This window comes from Lethenteron reissneri, chromosome 50, assembly GCF_015708825.2.
Source record: "Lethenteron reissneri isolate LAM-NWPU_2019-01 chromosome 50, ASM1570882v1, whole genome shotgun sequence".
Taxonomy (NCBI): Eukaryota; Metazoa; Chordata; class Hyperoartia; order Petromyzontiformes; family Petromyzontidae; genus Lethenteron; species Lethenteron reissneri.
The window spans coordinates 2630900-2642930 of record NC_083828.1 but is presented as its reverse complement, the minus strand read 5'-3'; the positions used below and the strand labels follow the sequence as shown (position 1 = coordinate 2642930).

General features: G+C 55.3%; 1 protein-coding gene across 8 annotated transcripts in view; it reads right to left on the bottom strand.

Annotated features, from left to right (window-relative positions):
- Positions 1–12031, bottom strand: part of LOC133355062 (transcription factor 12-like) — a 249467-nt gene that overhangs the window by 107773 nt on the left and 129663 nt on the right. For 4 of the 8 annotated variants that reach the window (XM_061572332.1, XM_061572337.1, XM_061572334.1 and 1 more), the window contains exon 6: positions 3947–4061. In XM_061572332.1, the coding sequence (XP_061428316.1) occupies positions 3947–4061 (115 nt within the window). Of the gene's footprint in view, positions 1–3945; positions 4062–12031 lie in introns of all 8 variants that reach the window. The other 4 variants (XM_061572335.1, XM_061572339.1, XM_061572336.1 and 1 more) reach the window with 2 other exon arrangements.

Below are 12031 nucleotides of genomic sequence, written 5' to 3'. Positions count from 1 at the left end.
AAGCGACCTGGGCACAAATGATAGCTCAAAGAAGTGGCTTATCGTGTAGAAATGTAGAGCGGCCAAATACTCTAAATGCATGATTCTAAATGTGGAGGGAAAAACCGGAGGACCCGGAGAAAAATCCACGCAGCCACGGGGAGAGAGAGAGAGACGCAAACTCCAAATATACAGCAGGCTTCAGGGTCGGGATCGAACCCACAACCTCCTGTGTACCAGGCCACGTAATTAACATCTCGCCACTGCGGTGATCTCTACCCCAAGAGCTTCTCTATCCTGTACCTAAACCCTTCTGGAACAATCACTTTCTCGAAGTATCTCGAGCCAAGGTGGGGGTCACAACTGCCATGGCCGTACCCATAGTTCTCTCTATATTCTACCCGCTCCATACTGTAATTGCTGCACAAGAAACAACGATGATGCATCAAACTCAACCTGGGACTTAATTTGGTCACACTCGGCTGTGCCGGCATACTCAGCACGGCCGAGTGTGACCAAAGCTGTGCAGCTTACGGGAAAGTGACACATTTGCGCAGGGCAGACCGTTGCAAGACAACAGACCGAGGCCTCTAAAGGCACCGATTGGTTGATCCACCACAAGAAGTCTCTCCCCCCATGGGGGGGGGGGGGGGGGGAAGGGCTAGATTAATCATAAATACTCACACTTTAGCCATCCAGTAATGTAAACCAAAAAAACCCGGGATTGGAAAAGTGCTCCACGCTGACGAACGAGGGTGAAGGCACACACACATGTCGAAGCGTGACTTGCGAGAACTGTAAAGGAAAAACATTTAAACATTGGCCAAAGCGATTGTCAAAGCGGGTAGAGGAAGTCAGGCCGGGTGAATCGGTGGCGGGGCGAGCGAGTGGCTCGCACTCACGAGGTTGCGAGTTAAAATCCTGCCTGGGGGTCGACTCAGACAATCATCATCTCCGGAGGGGAGACCAATAAAATGAGTACCACTCTTGCGGGGAGGAAGTCAACAGCGGTTGTCCTATGGATACTCACCCCCTGCCATAGGAATGTGGAATTTCCCCAACACGTGGCTCCGGGCTGTAAACGGGAAATGAGCAAACCCAATTGCCTTAAAATGGCTCACTTGCCCACGAAATCACTTTTTTACTCTCTCGGACCCAGTGGAAAAGCTGCGGCCACAGTTCTGTGGTGGCCCCACTTCTGCCCAGGGAGCCGCCACCCTCCGGCCCGTCGGCAACCGCGGAGAGGAGCACGATGGGCCGCAGTACGGTACAAACAAAGACGGCGAGGAGGCTGGAGGCACGCGAGCGTCGCCCGCGCGAGCGGCCCACGACGCAACACAAAAGGGCGGCCGCCGGGAGCCCCGAGCCTAGCGGCAACCCCCGCCGCAACGCATTCCACGTTCTGCGAGGCGCCGTGGACAACGGTGGCGCGCGCGTGTGTGCTTTCGTGTGCGCGTGTGTGCGTGCGTCAGCGAGCCCTGGGCTTGGCACGCGAAACGAAAGGGAGCTGGGCGGGCTGGCGAGCCGTATCGCTTACGCATTGTGGTGCAGGCGGCCCCGCGGCTCTCTGCGCTTGATCACCCAAGGCCCCCACCCCCAACCAGCACCCCCCCCACCCCCCACTCACCCCAGGCTACCACCAGCCCCCACGCACACGGTGCATTTAGCGCGCGATATTGCAGCGCGTTCTCGCGCAGACCACGAATGACGTCGTAATTGTGGGTGCTTTGTACGGCCACCGCAAAGAGCGGATACTGTAACGTGCCCTTGCAAAATATGCAACGTTCCATGTGTCTCAAAGGTTCAAGGATGTTCATCTCCTGGTTAAATAAAGGATACTAGTACTGTTTTGACCCTGCAACGTGTACGTCCCAAGTGAATCACGGTTTTAAATGTCGCAGCGCTGCCCGCCTTTATCACATCTCTTGTTGAACTTCCCGTGTTTGGCACCAGTGGCAACCCTCCCCCAGCCAGGACATCGTCCAAGTTTCCAGACAAGACCTTTTCAGATCGTCTAGAGTGAAGTTTTTTCTGTAAATACAATGCCCCAGATATGTTCAGATTGCATTTCAAGCTGACCGTACTTCACCACGCTGGTCAGTGCAGGGTGATAAAAGTGTGTGACCCAGGACTGGATTCGCTGTACAGTGCGCTAAGTACAGCGCCACCACTCCACCCCATATTGTTCAATATCGCACAGGACACTAAACATGAGTCAAACAAGCCAAATAGGGAAAAATAAACGTACGACCAAATTAAGTGACCAAACAAATACCAGGACTAAAAAACACAACGTCGGACTATCAGAATCAGAAAATTAATTTATGCCGGAGGAATCCGATGAGCTATGAAGCTCTTTTTCACAGCTGTCCACAGTTGCACAACGCTGACAAACAACCCCGAGCTGCAGTCGGCCGTGCGGCGCGTCACGGTGGCAACATGTGTGTGGTGGGGTACAAACGTGGGTGTTTCTATCCCCTCTGAAGACATCTGACCAGTGTGGAAGAGAAGGCCAAAACTATCCTAGATTTGAAGTTTTCGTGACTGCAAGGATCCATACTCTTTGGTTCTTTCGGTAAAGTCACGTAGGTGAAATATAAAAATAAGAAATTTATTTATATTTTTTATTCTTATTTTTATTTTCACCTACGTGACTTTACCGAAAAAACCAAAGAGTAAGGGCAAGACTAACCCTCTAAATGGTCCCTCTACAGCGGTCAACAGTGGCGTGGCAATCAATTTCCTTTAACGTGTACAGCCTTTCGTCAATCTACTGCTGGATGACGGCCTTCTCACGGTTCGCTGGCCATACTTCACCGCGTTGGTGAGTGCGAGTTGGTCAAGGTAGGGGTAGAGGGTCAACGGCCAGCAGTGGCGTCAGCGAGCAATTGCAGCGCTGCAACTTGGCGTGTCTTTACCTTTTACAAAAACGATACTTTGCTCTGTGATTAGACACGCAAAGCATAAACGGGGGATTTCATCTGCGACAGATGCTAACAAGAGAAGACACACAGCTGTAATGTCCGCGTAGTTTACGCATTTTGTAGACAAAACCTTACGGCCGGCCTTTCGTTCGCCACCGCAGCTGCTTGCGTGTGGACACACGCCCGCACGCAGCACGCACGTAAGTAGAACTTCTTTCGCACCGTACGTAGCCAACGGTGCCAATCTCCGCCCTGTGCCCTGGCAACGGCGTGAAGATCAGCACGGGTCCCCTCCCTGACACCGCCCTCGTGGGTGATCAAATTTCCCAACGAATAATTTGACTCCTGGCTTTGACCCAGAAGGACCTCCGAGTCCCACTGGGAGCAGCCCCTTTCTCCACCCCCAACTCATCAACGACGTCAACGAACGACATTCCAAAGTGGCCCTCTCCTTCCGCTCAGCTACGTGCAGCTCTTTAACGAGAGGGGGGGAAACCCGCTACCTTTTATTGCAAACGCCAACAGCATCGCAGCGAAGCGTCGGACACGCTGGCGTGGGTGGCGCAAGTCCGCAATTCAGCGATGCGAGAGGAAACCGAGGCTCAGGGAACACTTGCTGGGGCTTTGCATGGCACACAGTGCGGTGGTGCGGCCGACACGTGTCCGGTCACCGGCATCTCCCCCGCACCGATATTCACACGTTGCCACCGGGCGGGTCGACCCAGGTCCCATCATCTCTGATGACATCATCATCTCTGATGACATCATCATCTCTGATGACATCATCTAACACTCAAAGTGTGGACGGTCGGCAAGCACATCTCAAAAGTCACGGGGTTCACAACGCATCACACCCCTCCGTTATCGTCACCAGAATGAGTATTCAGACTGGAGGAAGGTGGGGGGGGTGGGCTAGCAACATGTCAGGCCGCCTTTGTCTCCCCCGGTGCTGCCGTTAACACGCACGCACGCGCACGCGCACACGTGCATGTGCACGCGCACACACATGCATGGGGGGAGGGGGGGGGTGCGAGCGACTCACCGGGTGGCACTGGATGCTGCTGGGCTCCCGGCTGTAGGGGGAGAACGTCGATCCCCGCTCCTCCGCCGCCGCCACCGCCGCCGCCGCTGCCGCCGCTGCCGCCGCCGCTTTCCCTGCTGGCGGAGAGGGGCAGAGCAGAGCGCAGACGTTAGGCCACGGAGAGAAGTCGCAGGGACGATACTCAATAAGCCCAAGGCCTGATATCGACAGCCTGCATATATATATATGAGCAAAGCGGGTAATAGCCTTGTAAAGTTACGCCACAGTAGTTTGATGTCGGAAAAACACAAATGAGTGCGCGTGCACACGCACATGCTTGCCACAAACAAACCGCAACGCCTCGCTGATCTCGTCAAGGAGCAGAAACCACCACGCGAACTCCGCTCTTCCGCGCATCGTCTTTAGGCTAACCATCAAACAAAGGCGGTCACCGCATCGCGCACTTTCAGATGCGCTTCTACGGCCGTCTGGAACGCTCTTCCTTCCAACATTAGAAGGCCACTGGAGCAATTAACTTTTAAATCATCTATATTGAAAACACATTTCTTGAGAACTGCTTTTTGTGCTTAGTTTGTTGTCCTTCCCCCATAACTCCGATGAGCATACGTACGCGTGCATGGAGGACGGCAAATGTCTCAGTTTGATGGAAAATTTCCCAATGGTTCCGTCTGCACGCAGGCGAAACAAAAGCGTGGGAACGCGCCTCTGCAGATCCTGTTTCTAGGACAATTCGCCTCCTTCCCAACGCTGTCTCCTCCAAGTAAACACAAAATACAAGTTTTTCATCGTGGGTAGCTGCTCCATTTGAACTCAGGATCTCCGTGGTGCCGGCTTGGTGGTCCGACCCGGTGTCTATCGTCCCTCCGAGCCGCCTGGCCAACACCACGCCGCGGTCCACATTCGACAGAGGACGGCTGCAACGTTGGCCTCTGCTGTCCAGGTCTGCTCAGCACGACAATGCGAGCGGCTCAGCAGCCGTGTGCCTGGACACATGGCAACAGTGCTGCCCAGAGGGAAGGGCAGCACTAGGGAGCAATGTAGAGCTCCAGGCCTCACAGGAAAGAGGGCCCCGCCATGGGCAAATGGATCGTGAACAAGGGCCACCCGCCCCTCCGGAAACCTCTGGGCAGCGCCGCATGATAACTGTGGCGAGATGTTTACTACCTCACATGGTATACAGGACGTCGTGGGTTCCATCCCGACCCTGACACCTGTTGTATATTTGGAGTTTGCGTGTTTCTCTCTCCCCGAGGTCACGAGGATTTTTCTCCGGCTCCTCCGGTTTTTCCCTCCACATTTAGAATCAACGTGCATTCCGAGTATATGGCTGCTACTATAAATTTCAACGTGATGAGAAGCCACTTCGTCGAGCTATCGTTTGTGACGGCCGGGCCGCTTCTAGAAAGAGAGCTACGTAACTCAGTGGGGCCTTACCTGGTAAAATAAAAAAAATATTTTAGTTCAAGTTTATTAACACTGCCTCGGTGTTTGTGTGCGTGCATGGCAGCCAAGGCATAATGCACAGGCTGACCTCATGGGAACCAAGTTGCCGATGGACTGCCACGACTAAAAGTTACGCAATGCGGGTTTTTTTTTCAGGGTCAACCGAGTCGAAAAAATTAAGGCAAGGCAAATGTCGACGTGGATCCCCTCGGCGTTTTATACACGTAGAGGGAGGGGTGGTGCAAGGGTTGTGAGCGCGCCGGGCCAGGCACTACTCGTGCTGTGTGCGTACGTAAGCGTGTACGTTGAACTTATTTCGCGCCGTACGTAACTAACCGTGCTAATCGGAGGTCCCGGGCGGGGGGGGGAGGGCAACAACACGAAACACCAAAAGCAGTTCGAAAAAAATTAGTTCTCAATCGAGATTATTTAAAAGGGCAGAGGTCTGGTGGCTTCTTAATATCGGAAGGAAGAACGTTCCAGACGGCCACACATGCTCTGCATATCTCACAACAGGACATATGTGTATGCAAATGGTATAGGAACTTTGTGTTACAAACCTGGGGCAAATGCTGTTAGCGAGCACCTACGAAGGCCGGCATGGCACAAGAGGGTGGGGGAGTGAGCAGCACCTCGCCTAACCACCTTTGTCTCCCCAATGGCGATCTTTACACACCACTCCAGATACTCATTTAAGGCTGAGTCGGCCTAGAGGAGGCCTAGGATCGGATCAGATAATCGTAACTGGTGTTGGCCGTGGCCAGGAATGAAATTCAAGTCACAGGGGCATAGCGCAGTGCGCTAACCTCTGTGGCACCGGTACACACACACATATATGTACACACACCATGTTCTGTACATACATACACATATATAGAACACATTCTTGCGGAGGGAGCTGGTAGGAACGTCCACGGCGGCGTGGTGTATTCCGCAAATATGGCCGACTGTGAGGGCGGGCACAAGCCGGCGTGAGTAGGTTAAACGTTGAGTTTTATAAGGGCACCACGGGGTGACCAGCCCCTCCCCACCCAGCCCCTCCCCACCCTGCCCCTCCCCACCCAGCCCCTCCCCACCCTCCCCTCCCCACCCAGCCCCTCCCCACCCTCCCCTCCCCACCCTCCCCACCGAGCCCCTCCCCACCATCCCCTCCCCACCCAGCCCCTCCCTGCACGACGGACACAATAATCCCCTGTGGGCTGGTGTAATCAAGAGGTTCCTACCAGTATAATATACACACACACACCTTCAAATAATAATTAAACTGCGCACAAGCGACACAAGGACGAGGTCAATGACTCCCAGCAGCTGGCCAGTGAGGCGGTGGCCTGTCAGAATGCAGTACAGCAAGTACGGTACATGTCAGACCTGCTCGTGCGATCACCGAGTGCTTCCCACTCGTACTTGTGTGGCTTTTCCCCAGGCTCTCTGCGCAACAACACCCGAATAGCCTCACATCACCAGCAGGACTCTCCTGAAAAATATATTCAAATCTCCCAGACACTTCGCAGAGCACAAAGATGTATACCGCATTTCGCGAATGACGGTAACCAGGGCAGCCTCGACAGCTGCTGGAGGAGGTGGGCGGCCCAGACGACACGAGCGCGGCTTCGGCGAACCCTCCGCTGTGGGGGAGCTGCCGTGGGATTAACGGACAGCGGTGCTGGACACTCGCGATCCAGAGGGTCCGCCGGTTCCATTCCCATGTCCCGGCGCGACGGTCGAAACCATGGCATGGGTTCACTGCAGTGAGAGTCGGTCGGCAGGTCCGCGGGTGGTGGCGTGGGGGGTCAAGTGCAGGCGTTCCTGTCTCTTGCAAGACGTCTGAGGACTGAGCGCGGAAGAGTCGGCACGAATGCCCTCGAGAGGGGGCAAAGGTACGGCGGGCTCCCGACGTTGATATCTCGCGCAGCCGGTGCGTGAGATATCGCGCAGCCGGTGCGAGAGATATCGATGACATGGGCCGCACCTTTCGCCTCCTGTCTCTTCTGCCGCTGCACACGCCCCGCTGGCCCCGACGTGCAAAAGGGGGTCGTCGCGCGGCTCCAGTTAATTGGCGGGCGCCGCCGCCGCGGGCGGAGACGGGCGACAGGCCCCACTGTCGAGATGAGCAAACCGCGTGCGTGCATGCGCTGCCGGGCCGTCCGTCTAGACTCCAAATTACAGGCTGGCTGCGAGGAATGCGAGACGCACTGCCGCCGTCACTCTGGACCAGACGCACGGCACGCGCCGGCGAGGCGCTCGCGCGCTGCCCATCCTCCACGCCCGTGGGGCCCGTGGAACGGTTGGACGATGCGGAACGAGTCGGGCCAGTGCTAAACGGGCAGCGCACGCTTTGCCTGCAGCGTAAATTTGCTGCCTGCTGCTGCTGCTGATGATGCCGGAGGTTGCAGAGATGTAGCAGCGGGGCGGTAGCAACGGCCGGACTATAACCGCAATGCCACAACTGCAGGAGACCTTTAGATTCACGAGCTGACAAAACGCCACACAGCCCCGGGGCAAATTTAGCCTGGTCCTCCGAGAGTTAGCCTTAATTACCAAGTGCTTGCTTACATCAAATGCACGAGACTAATGCATGCCGAGGCTGTGCCCAGATGGGCTCCGTGCATCTAGAGTGGGGCATCTGCACTGTCCGGTGATAAAGATCAGCGTGCGCGATAATCACTATTAATGACATCACCTCCTCTGCACCTTGCTTGTTAACTATGGCCAGACCTTGCAACCGCGGTATGAATTAGTCCGAGCTACCAAATACAGAGAGAGCTATTTGAATCGTGGAATCAGGCGGGCACGCTGCATTCATTATCTAAACTTGTACTTCGGTACTGAGCGTCTCCTTTTGAACAGCGTCAGCGGCATCTTGTCTTGAGACGTTCGGCCAAGTCCCGGTTGTGTGCTTCCGTGCGTGGGAGGAAGGATGCGCTGCTCAGAGCGAACGGTCGCGAAAAATGAAGACGAACAACTGATGGGTTACAAACCTACTTGCTTCACTACCCCATTGCTCAGCAGAAGAGGATTTCTCACGGCTCTGCCGTTCTGCGATGCACCAAGCCCACGGTAGAGTGCAGAGAGCTTCCCAGCTTCCGGCGATTTACCGAGCATCAAGGCGCAGCGTGCTGAGAGCGGTGCCCTTATTTTGCATTTCAATAGAAAGCGAGCGGACGAACGAACGTGCACGCTGAACAGTTGCGCTCAGTCGCTCAGCGAAACGTCTGCAAGCGGCGCAGGTCCCCCTACTGGCAGCTGTCCCTGCGTGTCACGCGGCAACCCAACAGCTGGCTCGGCGACGCTGGATGGGTGGTGGTTATGAATGCTCCGTGAGTAATTTGTGGTTAATTTTTCCGATTTGTGCCAAAAATTTGAACCGAGGCTGACATTGTAAGTTTTGTTTAGTTATGGGGGGGCGGGAGAGGAGAGGGGGGGGGGACCAGTAGGACACCCATGCAGAACCGGTAGAGAACACAAACTCCACACGGCAAAGTCGGGAAATGAACCCGGGAGCTTCTTGCTGTGCCACCCTGCTGCTTCCCTTGAAAAGGTGGAGAATCGTGGGTGGGGGGTAGGGGGGATGGGTGGGGGGTTTGGGGGGGGGAGGCGTGGTCATGAAGACAGCAGTTGAGAGGTGCTGGCCTCGTCGACAATGATGATGATGATGATTTAACCCAAATTCTGCTAACGATGACAGAGGGGCCGGAAGAACGGGGAACGGCGGAGCGCGTGTTCTCCACTCACGCGAGAGAGCGGCAAGGCAGAGCAGGCATCTGTGCGGACGGAGCCGTGAGCGATCGCTGCCCCCCCCTATAAAGGCTGGGGATCAGGCAAGCCCATTGTCCCCCCTCCAACCATTCGTCACTTTTTTTTTTTTACAGAATTCTTATTCGAGAATGCGAATGCTTGGCAGCGCCCAAAAATAGAAGCGACTGATAAAAATGCATTACCATCCACTAAATTAGCCAGAGAGGAGGTGCATTTGCATATCAATGAATATGCTAAAACGCTCTCCTTGGGAAGAAAAATACATGAAAGGGGACGCAAACGGCTGGAGATAAATCTGCGCTGGAAACGGCATTAATATGCGACGACGATGTACAACACGGCAGACAGGGCGGCGGGGCGAGCGGCGGGGCGAGCGGCGGGTCGAGCGGCGGGGCGAGCGGCGGGAGGACGGGCGATGACGGCGAACGCGCCCGTTTCGCGAGCGGGCCGAAATCAACGCCGCCGCCGCCGGAGCAGGGGGACAGCATCGCAGAGATCCCAGCTGTGGAGTTTACCGGCACGTTTCCCGTCGAGCCGAGGCGAGCGTGGCCACATAAGGCTTGCCGTGAAATGTGTGGATAGGGGTTTGTCCTACAACGGCGGGGGGGGCAGGGGAGAGGCGGTAATCTCTGACTGCCGAGGTGGGATCTGAGGGCGAGGAGACACGCGCGTTGTTCTGTGTCGCGTGCGACACAAAACAACGTCACGGCTAACAGACGGGGAGATAACGGGAGGCGAGGGGCAGCGAGGGAGACAAAGATGCAAGAGGAGAAAAGATAGCGTGAGATTAACGGGTGCACGGGAGACCGTATCAAAGGGGGCTACGTCGGGAGAGAAGTGATCTCCAGAAGGGGCAGAGACTGAGCCGAACCAGTGCAGCACGAATCCAATCCACTTCAGCACCACTCTGTTGGGAGACGCTAACAGTGGTTGTCCTATGGGGAAACCGGCCACCCCCATAGCAACGTGGAATTTCCACCGGTGGCTTAGATCTACCAATGTAGAGATGGCCACCGGCCTTGCGGGAGTTTGACCACTCTGTCCGTCACTCCGCCACTTTTTATTGCTGGAACGGCGGCCAGTTTAACTTAGAAGCACGGGACATTTTGCAACTCACGCGCGGCAGATTTGAAGAACATGCAAACTCCAAATATACAGCAGCAGGCGTCAGAGTCGGGATCGAACCCACGACCACCTGCATACCAGGCGAGGGAGTTAATATCTCGCCACCGCGGCACCCCAGAGAGATACACAGAGACCCATGGAGAGTTAAAGAGATGCATTAAAGACAAGCCACAGTGCGACGTGGCCACCCAACCCACACAATGGACACGGATAGTAAACCGCTGTCGCCTGGCGTTCCTTCAACGGAGGAGGAGCAGCAGCAAGCCCTCTCGTGGCTAGCAGACCTCGACATCGGCACTCGGCTCCTCAACGTATATGATGCCGTAGGCAAGAACAGAATAGACCCCCGTTACACTTCGGTCAGTCGCATTTCCAAGTTCACGGTAAGGGTTTGCGAAGCGGCAAACGGCACTGTGCGTACGGTAGGGCGCACAGCACACTGCTCGCGCGCTCCACACGTGCGCGGGCACACACAAAGCGCACCCTTATGCCCACCTGCAACGGGCGTCTGAGCGCCGCATTAAATAGCCACGGAGAGCCGGCAAAATGAGTCACCCTCGGTTTTCCAGACGCCCGTTGCGGGCAGGTTGACAGATTGAATGTAAATTGCATGGGAAGCCATCAATCATTCAATTAAGTGCATTGGACTCGGCTGATGGGGCCCTCGTGCTATAAACCCCACACGGCAAGCCAACGCAACCAGCGACGCGGACGCTCGCACGCACGCTCGTGGCGCTCGTGCCGCCTCAAGTGACATCACCCACACCAACGCTACTTCAGCGGGTTTACCCTCACCAGGTCCCGATGCAGGATCCGGCCAAACTGCAGCTTTATTCACAATTAAGCGACACGTGCTTCAATTCTTATCTCAAACTCCGGCAAATTTTGACCGTGCCGCCCTGGCACGCAACGGCCGACTCTTCTTCGACCGAGGTTTTTGTTCAATGTATTTATTTTTTTCTTTTCAGCACGGGATGTTTAAACGTCCACTTGCGAATCAGACATACGCGCTAATAACCGAGGGGGGGAACCTCCGGCTGGATTTCGAACCGCGAACTTCGGCAACAAGCAGCAACAACGAGCAGCGTCGGTAGCGCCATGCCTCCGGGCACATTCGGGCAACAAAGCCAAATCATGGGGAACAGTCCACAGCACAAGACACCGATCGGTGAAATTTGCACGTCCGGTGCACACATCAGACTCGATTAGCCACGCGTAGATGATCGTAAAGCGGCGTCTGTTATTATTCAACAGTTTAGCTGGGGCACAGCAACGATGCGAATGCATATCGGCGTTATTGGTGATCATCAGGACAGCTGAGGCGTAGCGCCCTGTGGGGGCGACTGTGCTTTGGGCTGCAACCGAGAGTGCTCCTCCAAAACATACTGAGGCCTCCGTAAAAGAAATAAATGGTGCAGCCTAAAGGCAGTGTTTAACAAGCGCTGTGTTTAAACAAAAGACAAAGATCCCCCATATAACCTTAACGGACTTTTGGGGCAAGTGCTGTTCGTGAGCACCTACGAGGGGGTGGGTGGCCAGCACCACGCCGAGTCAACCTAGTGGAGGCCCAGGACCAGTTCCGATATTTGCAACTATTATTGGCTGTGAACGGGAATCGAACTTCGGACACCGGGTTCATAGTGCAGTATGCTACAACCATTGCGCCAGCCACCGCTCCACAAGGCAGTGTTGGACAAGTGCTGTGTTTATACGCGTGCACACACACATTACACATTGTACAAACACATTCACACGGTACTTT